General features: G+C 44.8%; 1 protein-coding gene across 3 annotated transcripts; it reads left to right on the forward strand.

The window, feature by feature from the left end:
* Positions 1-87: 87 nt before the first annotated feature.
* gpat3 (glycerol-3-phosphate acyltransferase 3) lies at positions 88-16,674 on the forward strand. 3 transcript variants are annotated; one of them, XR_014624798.1, is made up of 14 exons: positions 217-388; positions 1,613-1,807; positions 1,937-2,003; positions 4,689-4,977; positions 5,449-5,523; positions 8,627-8,716; positions 8,811-8,904; positions 8,977-9,092; positions 10,691-10,746; positions 12,852-12,937; positions 13,520-13,648; positions 14,456-14,535; positions 15,480-15,725; positions 15,967-16,674. XR_014624798.1 is itself a non-coding variant. In XM_084382925.1 (13 exons), the coding sequence occupies exons 2-13, from the start codon at positions 1,664-1,666 to the stop codon at positions 15,613-15,615; spliced, it is 1,362 nt and encodes a 453-aa protein (XP_084239051.1). In that variant the 5' UTR covers positions 88-210; positions 1,613-1,663; the 3' UTR covers positions 15,616-16,674. The 3 variants fall into 3 exon arrangements, 2 of the variants coding, with proteins under 2 accessions (XP_084239051.1, XP_084239050.1); XM_084382925.1 differs by lacking the exon at positions 217-388 and adding an exon at positions 88-210 and having other exon boundaries at positions 15,480-16,674; XM_084382924.1 differs by having other exon boundaries at positions 15,480-16,674.
* Positions 16,675-21,092: the final 4,418 nt, after the last annotated feature.

Here is a 21,092-nt window from a genome sequence, read left to right on the forward strand (position 1 = left end):
TGACTCCAGTTTCCCCTCACTGTCCAACCGGAAGCTCGCTTCAGCGCCGCGGCGCATCGTGTGCGCAGAGCATGCGCAGTGACAGCCTGCGTGTTTACAGCGCAGCCGTCCGTCAGGAGGCTGATGACGGAGAGCAGCAGCGGCGAGACAGCGGAGCGGAGAGTTGGAGGAGGACAGGAAACACCGCCGGACCGTCTCACCGAGCCTCGGGTATTTACTTTCAACGTTACTGAACGTCCCTGAACGTTACTGAACGTCCCTGAACGTTACTGCGTGTCGCCGGTCCGGACTAACGGTCCAGCTGCTGCTTTTCCTTTAGCTGGTGCTGGAAAGTAACGGAGTACATGCAGCTGTACTTTGGCCTCACGTTACTGAAGTAGAAATGAAGGTACTTTTAATTTACTCGAGTTCTTTCCTCTTACGCTTCTCTCAGTTTCTGCTCACAATAAGAAACAAGTAATCGATTAATGGTGAAAATGATCAACATGCGCTTCGTCTCAACCAAATACTTTATGAAGTACTTTTACTTTGAATACTTTCAGTACATTTTCCTGATTATACATACTTACTTTTACTTGTAATAAAGTATTTGTAGAGTGGTATTAGTATTTAAAGTAACTGAATACTTCCTTCACTAAATACTATGTGAAGTACTCAGATCCGTTACTTCAGTTAAAGTAGAAATAAAGTTTAAATAACTTAATTACAAGAAAACGTCCTGAATTCAAAATCAAAGTAAAAGTACAGAAGTATCATCATCAAAATGTAATTAGAGTATAAAAAGTAAAAATACTTTTTATGCAAAATGTTAAATTATTATAGATATTTTTACTTTGAATACTTTAAGTACATGTTCCTGATTATACTTACATATTTACTTAAGTATCTTTAACTTACTTTTCCTTGTAACAGAGTACATACAGTGTGGTAATAGTACTTAAAGTACAGGATCTGAATACTTCCTCCTCCAGGAGGTACTTTTTTTCAGTGAGTTTCTGGAAAGTAAAGTAGAAATACAACAGTATAAAAATACTCCATTACAAGTAAAAGTGTTGTATTCAAAATCAAAGTAAAAGTACGCTACAGATAAAATGTACTCTAAACAAAAGTAAAAGTACTCATTGTGCAAAGTGTTACTGTCTCATTTAATATCTGATTGTTGGATTATTATTGTTGTCGTTGCAATGATGTCACGATCGATCGGCCCATTAATTAATAAAATAATCAGTAACTTCCAGCAGGACTGTAACTGATTACTCTGCTGAGGAATCCATTTATTGATCTTTATGATTAATTAACTACAAAAAACTGTCTGGTGAGTTTTCACTTCACTGCATCGTCTGAGGTACTCTGATGAGTGTTAAGAGTTTGGATACAGACGTTGGATAATAACAACAACAACAACAACAACAACAACAACAATAATAATAAACTCTTAAAGTCCAGCCTGCTGTGGACACTCAGCTGGCGCTGACCCGCTCAGGGACCTGAGGAGATGTTTGGTGTCAGAAGTGTTTCAGCTGCTTTGAGTGTGTAACGACTGACACACTCCTCTCAGTGATCATCTCTTATCTTCATTCATTGTTTCTGTTTTGGTCAAAAATGTCTCCAGGTGACGACGTGACCTGAGACCTGCACAGGTGTGGCTGCCTCAGCTGGCGTGATGGAGGACCTGTGGTGTGTGGCTGCAGGTGTGTTCCAGGTGTGGATGTTTGTGGTGGTGTTTCTCATCATGCTGCCCGCCATGTTCGGCCTCTCTCTGGGGGTCACGGGGGTCTACATCCAGATCCTCGTCAGAGTCCTGGAGGTAACCCGCACTGTGTGGTCGTGTGTCCTCAGCAGAACTTCAGTTATTACTTCAGATGTTTGTTCGCTTATGAAATGTGCAGCAGGAGTCACGGGGTCAGAGGTCATCTGAAAATAACTGTGTTTGCAGTGGGCCACATTACGGATCCAGAGAGGACGGAGGGAGCAGCCCAGCGTGCCTGTGCCTCTGCCCAACGGTGAGTCCAGCACGAGCACCATGACCGATCATTAACCATGATAACGATCGATGATTAATGATCGATGATTAATGATCGATGATTACGATCGATGATCATTGATCGATGATTAACTGAGGCTCCACTGTGTGGATGAAGACAGCAGCCAGGAACAAACACGAGGCGCCTCAGAGCAGAAACATGTTGAAGAAATAAACAGTGACGCTGCTTCGTGTCGGTGTGTGAGTCTGCGGCAGGCAGGCCGATGGTCACTGTTACTGTTGACACATGTAGTCTGATGTAATCCAAGAACCATCATATGATTTATTAATCCCCTCTCTTACTGAATGGATCTGTAATCTGATTACAATGTTTTCAGTTACTCCCCCAGCCTGAACCAGAGTCGTATGTGAACTGTGTTGTGTGTAAATCAAACGACTGCAGTAGCTCGGCTGGTGAGTGCAGGTCGCCCAGCAGCGTGTCGCCGGGTCCATGATGATGAGTGTGATGTATAAAATGAAACAGATATCATCTCATTACACAACATCCGTCTGCCTCAGACGAGATGTTTGACAAACGTGAGACACTCCAGCGGGAGTGCAGGGACATCCGGGGATAATATCATCACCCTGAATCATTTTCAGCACAGTGACCTCAGACTTGTGCTGGAGGAAAGTGTGTGTGAATGAATGGAGTTATTATTCATAACTAACTATTCAGCAGGAGACGTGTGGCTGGACGCAGGGAGAGGTGTCCCCTCACTGTCCCCTCACTGTGTCTGTCTTTATGTCCTTCTCTGAAGTGTCTGTGTCAGACAGAAGCAGCTTTAAACACAAACACTGAAATGTTTTGGGACAAAATACAATCGAACCTTTAATGAAAGTGTTTCTGTAGCTGGTGACCCTGATTGTTCCAGTGTGGTGTGATGACGTGAAGACGTCCTCCGGGCCACAGCACCGGACCTCTGCAGTGACCCGGCTGAGGTTCAGCCCGGCTCACTGAGCAGACACACGAGTCGGTCATGAGCAGCAGCAGTTCCTCCTTCTGCTCGCAGGACATCGTGTTCTGCTGCACACACATCATGTGACGCTGTGTGTGTGTGTGTGTGTGTGTGTGTGTGTGTGTGTGGTTGTGTGTGTGTGGTTGTGTGTGTGTGGTTGTGTGTGTGTGTGTGATGAGAGCAGCACGAAACACACATGTCTCGTCTCAGGATGATGATGCAACAGCAGATTGCATAACTGTAGTCAAACAGACTGACATCAGTTTCCTGTGCAACACTGAGACACTGGGACACTGGGACAGTGAGACAGTGAGACAGTGGGACAGTGGGACAGTGAGACAGTGGGACAGTGGGACAGTGAGACAGTGGGACACTGGGACAGTGAGACAGTGAGACAGTGGGACAGTGAGACAGTGGGACAGTGGGACAGTGAGACAGTGGGACACTGGGACAGTGAGACAGTGAGACAGTGGGACAGTGAGACAGTGGGACAGTGGGACACTGAGACAGTGGGACAGTGGGACAGTGAGACAGTGGGACACTGGGACAGTGGGACAGTGAGACAGTGGGACAGTGGGACACTGAGACAGTGGGACAGTGGGACAGTGAGACAGTGGGACAGTGGGACAGTGAGACAGTGGGACACTCAGACACTGAGACAGTGGCTCTGTGCGTCACATCCACTCATGTTAACAAGCAGCAGTGTGTCTCTGTGTCACTTGCAGGACAAAGTCACAGATGATAATTGATATATTAGAAGTTATCGTCCATGTTTGTCCTCTAGAAGTGACGAAGCACATGCATCAGAAACTCGTCCCTGTGTGCCCGACAGTTCATCTCCAGATGCTCTCAGTCATCAGAGAGACTGCTGATGTATTGAAGCTGCTGCTGCCAGCACAGAGCCTCCCTCCCTGCAGAGACCACAGTGATCAGTAGTGTTCAGGGGGAGCAGAGCTGCACGTTAAAGGGTTAACGCTGGTGAGAGGTCAGCGTCCTCGTGATCGTCCGCCTCAACACAACCTGCTCTGTTCCTCTGCTGCAGCTGCTTTCAGTCTCATCTCAAGCTTCAGAACGAGACACGACAGCTCCACCGTTACTTCAGGAGCACGACGGTCCAGCAGCGCGTTGTCGCTCTGATCAGAGTCAGAGCGCGATGACAGAAACACTTTAGTTAGTCACGTTGTGAATGAATGAACACCAGGAACATTCCTGCTGAGTGAAATCCTGTTTGGTAACAAACTGAGTCAGATTACAGTTTAAATACACAGAGCTGTGTGTTAATGAGTCACATATTCAGTGTTACACAACACAGTTAACCAGACTGATGTGTGTGTGTGTGTGTGTGTGTGTGTATGTGTGTATGTGTGTGTGTGTGTGTGTGTGTGTATGTGTGTGTGTGTGTGTGTGTGTGTGTGTGTGTGTGTGTGTGTATGTGTGTGTGTGTGTGTGTGTGTGTGTGTGTGTGTGTGTGAGGATCGCTGGTGTCAGATACAGAAACAGATCAACATGCTGCTGGATCGATATCAGTAAATGTTGATCATTTGTTTGTGGACAACAAAAAACAACAACAGCCAAATGAATTCCTCTTTTTAAAACTAAAAGACATTAATAAACCATGAACACACATTAAATTCACAGTAAACCTGCGACAGTTGGATTGTTCTGACCCGCTCTGACCCGTTCTGACCTGTTCTGACCGTGTCCAGGGATCATTGAGCGAGCGGGGGGCTCGATGGAGGAGGAGATGGGGCAGCTGCGCAGCTCTCAGTCTCTGTCCGGGGGGGAGTTTGCTCTGAGCGACGCCTTCTACTTCTGCAAGAAGGGTTTGGAGAGCATCGTGGACGACCAGGTGACGCAGCGCTTTTCCTCTGAGGAGCTGGCCTCCTGGAACCTCCTCACCAGAACCAACCAGAACTTCCGCTACATCAGCCTCCGCCTCACCGTCATCTGGGGCTTCGGCGTCTTCGTCCGATACTGCGTCCTCTTCCCTCTCAGGTCAGTCAGCTCCTCTGGGAGATGGTAATGTGGCCGGTATGGACGCGCTCAGCATTTCTGTGGTTCTCTCAATTAAATCACTAATAACAGCAGCCGTAATGAGTTTTCTCTGCATGGTGTCTGAGCTCAGCCTTACAGACAGAGTGAAGGGCTCAGAGCAGAACCAGAACCAGAACCCCTTCAGGGACTCAGCTGAGGTGCTTCAGTCTGCTGCAGTTCAGTTCAACACTTTACATTGAAATGTTTCAAAGGTACAATCTGTAAGATACAGCATGCTAGCTGCTAACAGCACCCTGTAGCTCAGAGGTGACAGCCTGTAGTTTCAGCTGGAGATGTAAAGCAGCCAGTTCACTGCTGCTGTGCTCCTCCGGCCTCCTGCTGAGAACTGTTTCATTACGTTCATTATAATGTGATAAAAATGGACAACAGAGCAAACACAAGATTCAATACACCAGACTTGTGTTCCTGCAGGATCACCTTGGCCATCATCGGCCTCTCGTGGCTCGTGATCGGAACGGTTCTGGCTGGATTTCTGCCTGAGAGCAGGTACAGCAGACCACAAACCACAGCAACACAGCAACAAACCACAGCAACACAGCAACAAACCACAGAAACAAACCACAGCAACAAACCACAGAAACAAACCACAGCAACAAACCACAGAAACAAACCACAGCAACACAGCAACAAACCACAGCAACACAGCAACAAACCACAGCAACACAGCAACAAACCACAGAAACAAACCACAGCAACAAACCACAGCAACACAGCAACAAACCACAGAAACAAACCACAGCAACACAGCAACAAACCACAGAAACAAACCACAGCAACACAGCAACACAGCAACAAACCACAGCAACACAGCAACAAACCACAGCAACACAGCAACAAACCACAGCAACACAGCAACAAACCACAGAAACAAACCACAGCAACACAGCAACAAACCACAGAAACAAACCACAGCAACACAGCAACACAGCAACAAACCACAGCAACACAGCAACAAACCACAGCAACACAGCAACAAACCACAGAAACAAACCACAGCAACACAGCAACAAACCACAGCAACAAACCACAGCAACACAGCAACACAGCAACAAACCACAGCAACACAGCAACAAACCACAGTAACAAACCACAGCAACACAGCAACACAGCAACAAACCACAGCAACACAGCAACAAACCACAGCAACAAACCACAGCAACACAGCAACACAGCAACAAACCACAGCAACACAGCAGCAAACCACAGCAACACAGCAGCAAACCACAGAAACACAGCATCACAGCAACAAACCACAGCAACACAGCAACACAGCAACAAACCACAGCAACACAGCAGCAAACCACAGAAACAAACCACAGCAACACAGCAACAAACCACAGCAACAAACCACAGCAACACAGCAACAAACCACAGCAACAAACCACAGCAACACAGCAACAAACCACAGCAACACAGCAACACAGCAACACAGCAACAAACCACAGCAACACAGCAGCAAACCACAGAAACAAACCACAGCAACACAGCAACAAACCACAGCAACACAGCAACACAGCAACAAACCACAGCAACACAGCAGCAAACCACAGAAACAAACCACAGCAACACAGCAACAAACCACAGAAACACAGCATCACAGCAACAAACCACAGCAACACAGCAACACAGCAACACAGCAACAAACCACAGCAACACAGCAGCAAACCACAGAAACAAACCACAGCAACACAGCAACAAACCACAGCAACAAACCACAGCAACACAGCAACAAACCACAGCAACAAACCACAGCAACACAGCATCACAGCAACAAACCACAGCAACACAGCAACACAGCAACAAACCACAGCAACACAGCAGCAAACCACAGAAACAAACCACAGCAACACAGCAACAAACCACAGAAACACAGCATCACAGCAACAAACCACAGCAACACAGCAACAAACCACAGCAACACAGCAGCAAACCACAGAAACAAACCACAGCAACACAGCAACAAACCACAGCAACAAACCACAGCAACACAGCAACAAACCACAGCAACAAACCACAGCAACACAGCAACAAACCACAGCAACAAACCACAGCAACACAGCAACACACCACAGCAACACAGCAACAAACCACAGCAACACAGCAACAAACCACAGCAACACAGCAGCAAACCACAGAAACAAACCACAGCAACACAGCAACAAACCACAGCAACACAGCAGCAAACCACAGAAACAAACCACAGCAACACAGCAACAAACCACAGAAACAAACCACAGCAACACAGCAACAAACCACAGCAACACAGCAACACAGCAACAAACCACAGCAACACAGCAGCAAACCACAGAAACAAACCACAGCAACACAGCAACAAACCACAGCAACAAACCACAGCAACACAGCAACAAACCACAGAAACAAACCACAGCAACACAGCAACAAACCACAGCAACAAACCACAGCAACACAGCAGCAAACCACAGAAACAAACCACAGCAACACAGCAACAAACCACAGAAACAAACCACAGCAACACAGCAACAAACCACAGCAACAAACCACAGCAACACAGCAACAAACCACAGCAACACAGCAACAAACCACAGAAACAAACCACAGCAACACAGCAACAAACCACAGCAACACAGCAACACAGCAACAAACCACAGCAACACAGCAGCAAACCACAGAAACAAACCACAGCAACACAGCAACAAACCACAGCAACAAACCACAGCAACACAGCAACAAACCACAGCAACAAACCACAGCAACACAGCAACAAACCACAGCAACACAGCAACACAGCAACACAGCAACAAACCACAGCAACACAGCAGCAAACCACAGAAACAAACCACAGCAACACAGCAACAAACCACAGAAACACAGCATCACAGCAACAAACCACAGCAACACAGCAACAAACCACAGCAACACAGCAGCAAACCACAGAAACAAACCACAGCAACACAGCAACAAACCACAGCAACACAGCAACAAACCACAGCAACAAACCACAGCAACACAGCATCACAGCAACAAACCACAGCAACACAGCAACAAACCACAGCAACACAGCAGCAAACCACAGAAACAAACCACAGCAACACAGCAACAAACCACAGAAACACAGCATCACAGCAACAAACCACAGCAACACAGCAACAAACCACAGCAACACAGCAGCAAACCACAGAAACAAACCACAGCAACACAGCAACAAACCACAGCAACAAACCACAGCAACAAACCACAGCAACACAGCAACACACCACAGCAACACAGCAACAAACCACAGCAACACAGCAACAAACCACAGCAACACAGCAGCAAACCACAGAAACAAACCACAGCAACACAGCAACAAACCACAGCAACACAGCAGCAAACCACAGAAACAAACCACAGCAACACAGCAACAAACCACAGAAACAAACCACAGCAACACAGCAACAAACCAAAGCAACACAGCAGCAAACCACAGAAACAAACCACAGCAACACAGCAACAAACCACAGCAACACAGCAACAAACCACAGCAACACAGCAACAAACCACAGAAACACTTAAGATTATTAAGTGGCCTTTGGACGATGACACTGAATGTCTCCTGTGTCCGTCTCAGTGTGAAGAACTGGCTGAGCGAGCTCGTCCATCTGACCTGCTACAGGATCTGTGCCAGAGGACTGTCCGCCACCATCCACTACCACAACAGGTGAGATCCAGCTCAGTGTGTGCAGCTGTTTGTTCAGTGTTCACCGTCATCAGACTGATCGTTCACCTCATGCATCCCCGTCTTCTTTCTACAGAGAGAACAGGCCTCAGAAAGGAGGAATCTGTGTAGCCAATCACACCTCTCCCATCGACATTGTGATCCTGGCCAATGATGGCTGCTATGCCATGGTGAGTGTCATCATCAGGTGGGTCGGGTCAGCTCTTATTCCTCATGTTTTGATGTGGTGACGTCGTCCACAGGTGGGTCAGATCCACGGAGGTCTGATGGGGGTCATCCAGAGGTCCATGGTGAAGTCGTGTCCGCACGTTTGGTTCGAGAGGTCAGAGATGAAAGACCGACACGCTGTGACCAGCAGGTGAGAGGATTAAAGGAACAGTTCATCCAAACTCAGCCATCATCTCCTTCTGATGATATAAAGTCAGGCTCAGCCATCGTCTCCTTCTGATGATATAAAGTCAGGCTCAGTCATCGTCTCCTCCTGATGATATAAAGTCAGGCTCAGTCATCATCTCCTCCTGATGATATAAAGTCAGGCTCAGTCATCGTCTCCTCCTGATGATATAAAGTCAGGCTCAGCCATCATCTCCTGATGATATAAAGTCAGGCTCAGCCATCGTCTCCTCCTGATGATAAAAAGTCAGGCTCAGTCATCGTCTCCTCCTGATGATATAAGTCAGGCTCAGTCATCGTCTCCTCCTGATGATATAAAGTCAGGCTCAGTCATCGTCTCCTCCTGATGATATAAAGTCAGGCTCAGTCATCATCTCCTCCTGATGATATAAAGTCAGGCTCAGTCATCGTCTCCTCCTGATGATATAAAGTCAGGCTCAGCCATCGTCTCCTCCTGATGATATAAAGTCAGGCTCAGCCATCATCTCCTCCTGATGATATAAAGTCAGGTGAAGTCTCGTAGTCCACAGAACATCTCTGGAGCTTCACAGTAAAACAGAGTTGCAGCGTTCTGCTGAACACCTGAAGCAGCTGGAGATGATTCAAACATCAGATGTCTCCATGCAGCTCGTCTGCTGTGATCTCAGAGATCACAACCTGATCTGAGGGGAAGATGTTTAACCCTTTAATAAGATGAAGTCTTCACGTAGCTGCTGAGATGAAGCTGCGTCAGGTCTGTCGGCCAGACGTCAAGCAGACAGCTTTTAAATGTTTGTTCCCTGAATGGAGTGCGAATCAATCAGAGTTGTGCTGGGACGTTTTTCCAAAACTTACCAGGCAGTCTGACTTTCTAGCCCATGTTCCTCCACGGCAGCTCCTTGTTTGTCCTGTCTTGGTACGAGTCGCACAGATTACTGATTATTTTCCTCTCCTCTATTGCTGTTCATGAGCGTCTCATCATTGACTTTGTATGTTATCTAGTCCTGTGAATAATTTGCGTTGTGTCTGGTGTGAACACATCAGTAAAAGTTTACATTAAAGGATACATGTCGACGTAAAAATCACAAGACAAACTGAGGCACTCTCTTTTAAACGCCTTTACTGTCACGCCATGTGACTCCCTGATGAAGGTCCAACAGGACCACGCTGTGACAGTAAAGGTTTGTAGAGAGCGTCAGAGTTTTTCAAGTATTTGTGAAGATAATTTGAGCCGTCTCTTTGAACCCTAAACATCTGTTGCAGATGTGACCCCGAGCGTTCACAGGTCGGATTGATGCTTTGTGACAATATCACAGAAAAAACAGCTCGCACTTAAACTTCAGATTCACCAGGCGACACAAAGGTCAACACGCCTGGAGTATCATGAAAGAGACTCAGTGGAGGATCCAGAACCGAGACAAATGTCCTAAACATCAAGTGAAAGAGGATATTCAGCAGAAGACAACACGTCTTTCTGACAGCAGCCTGAGCTCTGGATGGTTTTTATCCTGATGAATACTGAGATCTGTTGATCAGTGAACTTCTCCTCATGATGACTAACCACAGTCTGCTCTCTGTCTGCAGGCTCAGAGCTCACGTTGCAGCCAAGACCAAACTTCCCATCCTGATATTTCCTGAAGGTCAGAGTCTCGTGATGTGCTGATGGTGGTGGTGGTGATGGTGATGGTGGTGGTGATGGTGTTGATGGTGATGATGTGGTGATGGTGGTGATGGTGGTGATGGTGGTGATGATGGTGATGATGTGGTGATGGTGGTGATGGTGATGTGGTGGTGGTGGTGTTGGTGATGGTGGTGATGGTGGTGATGGTGATGGTGGTGATGGTGATGGTGGTGGTGGTGATAGTGGTGATGGTGGTGATGGTGATGGTGGTGATGGTGGTGGTGGTGATGGTGGTGATGATGGTGATGGTGATGGTGGTGGTGATGGTGATGTGGTGATGGTGGTGATGTGGTGATGGTGATGGTGGTGATGATGGTGATGGTGATGGTGGTGGTGATGGTGGTGGTGGGGGTGGTGATGGTGGTGGTGATGGTGATGATGTGGTGATGGTGGTGATGGTGATGGTGGTGATGGTGGTGATGGTGATGGTGATGGTGGTGATGATGGTGTGATGGTGATGGTGGTGATGATGTGGTGATGGTGGTGATGTGGTGATGGTGGTGTTGATGATGTGGTGATGGTGGTGATGGTGATGGTGATGTTGATGTGGCGGTGGCGGTGGTGGTGATGGTGATGGTGGTGATGTGGTGATGGTGGTGATGGTGATGGTGATGTTGATGTGGTGATGGTGGTGATGTGGTGATGGTGATGGTGATGGTGGTGATGATGGTGTGATGGTGATGGTGGTGATGATGTGGTGATGGTGGTGATATGGTGATGGTGATGTGGTGATGGTGGTGATGGTGATGGTGATGGTGGTGATGTGGTGATGGTGATGGTGGTGGTGGTGGTGGTGATGGTGGTGATGGTGATGGTGATGGTGGTGTTGATGATGTGGTGATGGTGGTGATGGTGATGTGGTGATGGTGGTGATGGTGATGGTGGTGTTGATGATGTGGTGATGGTGATGTGGTGATGGTGGTGATGGTGATGGTGGTGATGGTGATGTGTGGTGGTGGTGGTGGTGATGGTGGTGATGGTGATGGTGATGGTGGTGTTGATGATGTGGTGATGGTGATGGTGGTGATGGTGGTGATGGTGATGGTGGTGGTGGTGATGGTGATGTGGTGATGGTGATGGTGGTGTTGATGATGTGGTGGTGGTGGTGATGTGGTGATGGTGATGGTGGCGTTGATGATGTGGTGATGGTGGTGATGGTGATGTGGTGATGGTGGTGATGGTGATGGTGGTGATGGTGGTGATGATGTGGTGATGGTGGTGATGGTGGTGATGATGTGGTGGTGGTGGTGATGGTGATGTGGTGATGGTGATGGTGGTGTTGATGATGTGGTGATGGTGGTGATGGTGATGTGGTGATGGTGGTGATGGTGATGGTGGTGATGGTGGTGATGATGTGGTGATGGTGGTGATGGTGATGGTGGTGATGGTGGTGATGATGTGGTGGTGGTGGTGATGGTGATGGTGGTGATGGTGATGGTGGTGATGGTGATGTGGTGATGGTGATGGTGGTGGTGGTGGTGATGGTGGTGGTGGTGGTGATGGTGGTGGTGGTGATGGTGGTGATGGTGGTGGTGGTGATGGTGGTGATGATGTGGTGATGGTGGTGATGGTGGTGATGATGTGGTGGTGGTGGTGATGGTGATGTGGTGATGGTGATGGTGGTGTTGATGATGTGGTGATGGTGGTGATGGTGATGTGGTGATGGTGGTGATGGTGATGGTGGTGATGGTGGTGATGATGTGGTGATGGTGGTGATGGTGGTGATGATGTGGTGGTGGTGGTGATGGTGATGGTGGTGATGGTGATGTGGTGATGGTGGTGATGGTGATGGTGGTGATGGTGGTGATGATGTGGTGATGGTGGTGATGGTGGTGATGATGTGGTGGTGGTGGTGATGGTGATGGTGATGTGGTGATGGTGATGGTGGTGGTGGTGGTGATGGTGGTGGTGGTGGTGATGGTGGTGGTGGTGATGGTGGTGATGGTGGTGGTGGTGATGGTGGTGATGGTGGTGATGGTGGTGGTGGTGATGGTGGTGATGGTGGTGGTGGTGATGGTGGTTTTATGGTTAGATGACTCCTGCCTGTGTGTCCGTCTGTAACAGGAACCTGCATCAACAACACGTCTGTCATGATGTTCAAGAAGGGAAGCTTTGAGATTGGAGGGACAATTTACCCGGTCACAATCAAAGTGAGTCCAGCGGATGATGTCGTGTAAGAGTGCACAGTTACACCTTTAAAGGAGCGAAGCAGCGAAAAAATAATCACACATACTGAAGAATATTATGAAGTATATTAAAAATACATTTTAATATACTTCATATAAACCCTTACCAAAATGTTACATGTGAAACTTCACACATTTTCCTGCGGTTGACTATTTTCACATGAACTACAATTTTAACATGTGACAATAAAATAATGTCCCATGTGAACCTGGCGTTTTGAGACAAGAGACCTTTTTTTAAGGTATTGTCTGAAGATATAGTTGCTGTGATGCTGTCAGACAGGTGCAATAGCACCTGCAGCCCGGCAGAGACAAAAACTCTGTTGATGGACGTAACGCTGACGGTCACAGTCAAAGGAAACGTGCCTGGTTTTATTTTCTTCCAAAAAACTTTGTTCAGAAAAGTGCTTCATACGTTAATTTTATATTATTGTTATAAATGTATTTGTGTTGAGCAGCACAGATCTGGATCAGACTGAACACTCACCACAGTTTGATTGAGCAGTGTGACGCGGTGTCTGACCTGCAGTCTCCTCTGTGTCGCAGTACGACCCTCGGTTCGGTGACGCCTTCTGGAACAGCAGTAAATACAACATGGTCAGTTACCTGCTGCGGATGATGACCAGCTGGGCCATTGTGGTCAACGTGTGGTACCTCCCTCCAATGACCATACAGGTACAGTGTGACACAGCTCACCTGCAGGACAGGGTTTGACCCAGTATGAAATCACACTGCACCATCACATCGTCACACAAAACCAAGCTATTTCTATTCAGACTCCAAACAAGTGAAGCTCCAGCTGAACTGTGACCTGAGAGCTGCACTCTGACAAACATCTGGTCCAGCTGTTCTGCCTGCTAAGACAAAACGCTCCCAGACTTCAGAATGACACATTTACAACTGGAAGATCTTCAGAGACACTGACAGTGAATCATCATCCACATGATGTAACAATATGTACACAACAACACAACACAGCAACACAACCAGCTCCCATAGTGAAGAAGTAAACATGATTTACCCTTTTGTTTTATCAGCTCTGATTACTTTCTCAACGTAACTGTCTCATACGTATATTCAGGTGTATTCACACTTAGATACAAAATTAAAACATTAAAAACTTCATTTATTGTAAACGCCCACCTGCAGTACCCCCACAGCCCACCAGGGGGCCCAGCCACACTGAGAATCACTGCTGTGGTTGATGACGAGTAGATGATCTGTGGATCCCGTGAGATGATCTGTAGATCCTGTGAGATGATCTGTGGATCCTGTGAGATGATCTGTAGATCCTGTGAGATGATCTGTAGATCCTGTGAGATGATCTGTGGATCCTGTGAGATGATCTGTGGATCCTGTGAGATGCTGTCAAGACTTTATATGATGTGATAATAATTAATGTCTGAATGTGTGTGTTGTCCTTGTGTGTTTGTGTGTGTGTGTGTGTGTGTGTGTGTGTGTGTGTGTGTGTGTGTGTTGCAGGATGGTGAAGATGCAGCTCAGTTTGCTAACAGAGTGAAATCTGCCATCGCTGATCAGGGAGGACTGCTGGACCTGGCCTGGTGAGGATCATCTACTCAGATTACTTCATTACACTTTAACATTACTCCTCATCAGTTGACTTTCACTTCTTAGATACTTGAAGTACAAGAAGTTGATAGTATTATATCTACTTAACGTAAAAGTTTGAGGCTGTTCGTGTTTGGTTTTTGTTCTGAGAGTCGACAGCTTTGAGCTCGAAAGTCCACACCTGATATCAACATGTGTCCTGATGTGATGTCACTTCCTGCTCTGTATGACACAAACCCGTCCATCACTGAGACAAACAGACTCCATGTTTCTACTCAAAGACAGAAAGAAGTTCATGAAGAACATTTGCTGAATTTACAAGAAGGAACAAATCAGTCAGAATCAGTCAGAGACAGAGTTTCACACAGTTTATAAAGTGTCTCCAACTCAACAACTCACTAAACTGACACATTTGTTAAGGGAGTCTGGGGACAAAGAAGTCGCCTATACTGGTTACTGTTTAGTGTGTTTGTAAAATGTGACATAAATTGAGTGTAAATGGTGAAATCAGTGTAAACAGTGTTCAAACAGCTGCTAAATGTTGCAGGTAAGACTTTAGCACTTTAGACACAGAAGCAGACAGGCTGGTGCAGCCATGCTGCCACAAACTGACACTTTTTACAAGGAAACAAACAACTTCCTGTTTTCATTTAATGCTGAATTTACAAGAAGGAGACAATGATTCAGAATCTGTCAGAGACAGAGTTTCACTACGTTACAAAGTTTGTTTTAACTCAACAACTCTTAAAATCTCCACATTTGTTAAGGGAGTCTGGTGCTGTTGTGTTACTGGTTCAATGGTTGGATCAGTTGAAACAGACGCTGTGTCTCCTGCTAACATTGACAGGTTAAGAAACACACGGACCTCTGAACGGTGTCTGAGTGATCGGACCTCTGAACGGTGTCTGAGTGATCGGACCTCTGCTGTGTGTTTCAGGGATGGAGGACTGAAGAGAGGGAAAGTGAAGGATTGGTATAAAGAGGAGCAGCAGAAGATGTACAGCAGCATCATCGTGGGACAGAACGGCTTCAACTCACCGACATCCTGCAGTGAGGGCCCGGAGGAGCAGTGATACCGGTCCTGCTGGTGATACCGGACGATCCATACCCAGCCACATGTGGACTGGATGAAGTCTGATCGACTCTTTTAAACTCTCAAAGTCTTATTTTACGGTTTTAAAAAGTAAATCAACTCTATATTTTGATCTTTTTAAAGTGGTGTGTGTGTAGGAGTGTGTGTCCACCAGCAGGAGGCAGCGTAGGACAACACAACAGTCCTCCTCTTCGTCTTCCTCTTCCTCTTCCTGTCTTGTTTTAAGTGTTTAAAACCAGCTGCTGTGTGGATCTGATGACTGAAACAAAATGTTAATGACTGTAAAAAAATCATCCTCATACACATTTGTGTTCACTTTGTTTACGTTCAGCTGAGTGTGAAAGATCGGACGTGTTATTACATCATGAGATGAAGATGAAGACGAAGAGGGAGAATGAAAAGAGACAAAGACTCTGATAATGATGAAGGAGAAGCTGTCTGCCGCCAGACGTCAGGTCGAACATCTGCACGCTTCCTCCTCCTGCAGGGGTTCATGTCTCTTCTTCATCATGAGCTGAACGATCTGATCAGCAGGCGTCACTTTATGTTTTCTATAGATTTAAGATGACGTTTCAGCCGTCAGCGTGTTCAGACCACAATCAGCATTAATGCAAAATAATGTAACAGACAGTCTGAAGAGAGAAACTACAGTCAGGAGTCACAGAAGAATACAGATAACTTGTCTTTGTTATTCAAAACTAAATGTAAACGTTTTTCATATTTTATAAAAAGTGAAACAAAACAATGAAATATATTTATACAAACTGATAAAGTGGAAAGTTGAGGAGACAAATATAGAAACATGTAAATATAAATCTCCTTTTTACTTCACATGTTTTTCACATTTTCCAACATGAGCCACAGCCTGCAGGTCAGACCCAGCAGGGGTCAGGGGTCGGGGGTCGGGGTCAGGGGCGAGGCTGAGGGGCCGTCACAGGAAGCAGAAACTTCTTCATTCTTCTGTGTTTGGTTGTTGAATTATTGATTTACTGACATTTATCTCTTCTAAAATAAAAGACCAATCAAACTGTGTTTTTAACCACTGATGTTTTTATTTCACGTGTTTTCTTTCTGAACGCGATCAACAACATTTAAAAACAGAACGATTAAAAATCCAACAACACCAAAACTAAAAGACTGAACCACTTCCTGTCAGCTGACCTGTGAACTACAGACAGTCTGCTGTCAGACTGAACATGATGATCAGCCAATCACAACGTCTCCTTCACTTCAGTGCATCACAAAGATAAATCTGTAGATGTTGTTGTAAAGGAGACGTGACGTCGGGAAATAAACGCTGTGGCCGTTTGTTTTCTCTCCTGCAGAGTTCAGACATGAAACCATGAAGGTGAAGGTCAGTTTTTACAGCCGACCTCAGCAGAAACTGTAGAAACACGACGTCGTTCCTTCAGCGGTTCTGAGACTGTTTCAGGTTAAAGTTCTGCTGTAAAGACAAAAGTCCAAATCTGTCTGATACCAGACGAGAGAGTCAGTGAGCGCTGTCCAGTTTGTAAAAGTGGAGCTGATTTAATGTCTTCATTTATATAATGTGTTTATTACATGAAATACTGCAGATAACTTCCTCCTCCTCCTCATCATCATCTTCATCCATCATCCTGTAATAATAAACAATCTACTGATTGTTTGTTTTATTTTAAAGGTGACGTCTCAAAGTGACGTCGTGCTCAAAGAGGAAGTCGGTGACGACTTCAGAGAACCTGAAGGTCTGAACTGTTTAAACTGCAGTGAGTCCTGTTTCACGTGACGGACGAGGATTTAAAAAAAAAAAAAAAAAATGGCTGCAGAAAGCAAAATGGCTGCAGTTTGGAGGCGTGTTCACTGGAGGATCAATAAAGTCTGACTGATTCGATAAAGTCATAATTTGTTGATTTCAGTCTAAATCTGTGATGTAATTAGAGTTTCCGGTATAAAGTACAACATGAGGTGTGAAGAAATATAAATACTCCAGTACACCAGTACCTGAGTAAATCTACTTAGTTACTTTCCACCACAAAACAGAGACGAAGAAACACAAAAGAGACGACACAACTCGGTCCAGAGCTGACACACAGGAAATACTTAGTTACTGTACTTGAGTACATGTTTCAGGTATCTGTACTGTACCTGAGTATCTCTGTGACTTCTCCTCCTCACAGCTTCACAACAGGCTCGTTACTTCAGTTTGATGCATTTTAGTGAAATATGGATTAATTTTACTGTGATACTCTGAGTACATTTCAGAGCCTGTACTCTATTACTTTTACTGGAGGACAGACTGTCCTGTCTATTTACTCTATAACATGAACCAGTGCTAACAGCTCGGTGAGCAGTTTGCTTCAACACAGCTGTGAAACAGTCAGTAAGTTACAGTTTGTTTTGTGACTGAAGGTTTGATGATTTTTAGACCGTCACATCATCAGTGAGCTGCTCGGACACAAAGAGAAACATCTGGATCCCAAGTCTCTGATCGTCTCTGGTCGTCTCTGATCGTCTCTGGTCGTCTCTGATCGTCTCTGATCGTCTCTGGTCGTCTCTGATCGTCTCTGGTCGTCTCTGATCGTCTCTGATCGTCTCTGTTCTTACTGAGTCACAGTAAAATAACAGCTGGTGTCCATGTTGACAGTCTGCCGTCCTCTCACTGATTCTTAAATCTCTTCATCCTTCAACACGTCGTCGGTCCAAGATTCAAAGTGTTTAGCTTCATATTCACAGGACGGACACAAAGTCTTCCTCTGCTGTCCACAGAGGGCCAACAATGTAAAAACAAATATATACCTGAGAAACATACAAACTAAAGCAGTTTTAATAGGCAGCATGAAAAATAAAGAAAAAAAAAGCAACATCAACAACAACAACAACAACAACAACAACAACAATAATAATAATAATAATAATTATAATAATTATAATAATAATAAAACAGTCCAAACGTACAGATCTTTGGATGAAATGGGTCTAAAAACATGAAACACCAGAAAATCTTCCTTCCTCCTGAAACTGTAAATAACCACAGACAGTGAAGGCCTCACATGTTCCTGTCAGTCGTTCACAGCGACGCTCTGATGTTCGTTAAGAAGTCGTTACACTTCTGTCTGTTATCTGCTTCATGCTGCTCAACACTCAGACATCACATCTGATTCATCATCTTCTCTGACTCACAGTGAAGAGTTCAGAGTTTTACAGAATGACCCTTTAAACTCTGCAGCTCTGTGAATATGTTTATCACTGAAACATCTTCAGCTGTTCTGCTTCTTTCATCGCGTCAGCTGAAACAAACGACTCTGTCAGTTTACAGACGTTTACTGTTTTTTAAGATACAAATAATATCCATAAAATTACAATAATAGACTTTTAATTTATGTGTCGTGTAGAAAACAGGAAATAACAAATAAAAACACTGACAGTTTTTATGTCTGTCAGATAAACGCGTGTAGATTAATAACAGTTTACAGTCGGAGAAGTATTGATTGTGTTTTATTGTTAGTTATATTATAGATCTGTTCAGTCACTGACAAACCATTTTCCCATCATGCATTGTGCTGCAGTTTGTTTGTTCAAACCATTATGACTCGTATTGATAACTCATTTTGGTTTTGTGAGTCCACTTACAACAGAACTGTTTCACAATGACGCATCATTGTGTTATTTTATTCTATTTTACTTTACTGCCTCGTGTCTTATTTTATTTTGCAGCTACTGAGTCTTTTATTGTTTCTATATTTGTCCTTGTGTTTTTATTGTATTTGTATTTGAATGTTGCTGCTATAATAACCTAATTAATAAAGTTATCTATTTGTATTTGACAATATTTAAGATGATATCAGTTTTAATATGTGAAAATATCCTCAACTAAACATTAAAACACTGAATCAGAATGAGAATTCCTTTATTCGTCCTGCAAACATGGACATTTGTGCGTCACAGCAGCCGAAGGACAGAATATCACATTAAACAATAATAATAGTAAAAAATAAACAATATCATAAAAAGGTAAGAAATAGAAATAGACTCATATAAACAGAATATGTACAAATATAACCAGTGTAATGATGAACAGTGTGGTGAGACCTCATGTTAAAGCTCAAACTGTAAAATGATGTTTTTATGAGATTTATTTCTTTATGTTGATGCTGCCTGAATGTTTTACAGTGTATTTAAATGTCATCTTTAATTCTATGATTATTAATAAAACATGTTTCAGTATCAGAACATGTTCTGACGTCTCGTCAGCCCTAAAGTACTGCCCGGTAAAAAAACCATAATATGACAGATTCTGTTTTATAGACTTTTTCTGTATTTTTCAAAACATTAATTTGAATAAATTACAAACATTCACTGTGTTTTTATTTGATGCAAAATAACATGAAAAATCAACATAAAAATACTTCAGCAGTTTTTGTTTCAGGTTAAAGCTGTAAAAACATTTATTAAAATAATAATCATGAAATAAACTCAACTAATAAAATCAATGTTTCTCCCGACAGTTTGTATTTTAACAGTTTGACTGTATTTAAATGTGTAAATCTCATTAATCACACGTTAAAAGATGAAACTGTAGATTTATTTCAGCTCAGTGCTGATGCAGTATTACTGTCTGTTTCACAGTGAAGTGACGCCAGCTCTTCATTCTCTGCTAATTAACAGAACATTAGTCAGACCGTCGGGACGTCTCGTTGGACTTTTCTAACGGATCAGCTGATCTCCAGGTATGTGAGGGGCTGATGATGGAAGCTCTCAGCTCGTCCTGTGTGCTGCGATGGAGGCGGCGCAGGAGACGGAGCAGTGACGGGCTGCACAGCTGGGTGGTGGCGTGGAGACATGTTTACTGTGACGGTGCTTTAATAAAGAAAGCAGACACTGTGAAATAGCCTGGAGTTATTGTTCCACACACAGCCGGGCTCACCGCTCACAGTGTCTCCAGCTCCAACAATCCCACAACTCAAATTGCTCCAACAGAAATGTTTGTTCTCTCCTAACAAGATTGTGAATTATTAATAGGATCTAAAGCCGATTCTATAACCCGATTGTTGAGGTGGGATTCTTGGCGAGCGATGCTGCACCACACCATTTACTGTGATGTATGTGTCTGCACATCTTTATATCCAATTTAATGTGATTCAGATAGATTTCAGAGGGACATCATAAAAGGCTGGACTGACCCGGCTCCATACCACCGGCCCGTATGTCCCAATACGCTGATTCGATTTGCTCAGTTTTACTCTTACCCTCCACTGATCTATACAAATGCAATGCAGGTACACTAAGTAAATATGAATACATTTCCAAATTGAATCGCAGTGAATGTAGTCCACAGAGGACATCATTTTAAATGACGCTGTGCTGGGAACTGAGCTCGGACCACTCACAGGGCTAAATGACTGAGGCTCTCTCTCAGACCGGCCATTAGCTGCAGGCTAATGCCTTTAAAAACATTGTTCTGCCATCTGTTCTGTGCTG

This window comes from Pagrus pagrus, assembly GCF_965226575.1.
Source record: "Pagrus pagrus genome assembly, chromosome: 19".
NCBI classification, from domain to species: Eukaryota; Metazoa; Chordata; class Actinopteri; order Spariformes; family Sparidae; genus Pagrus; species Pagrus pagrus.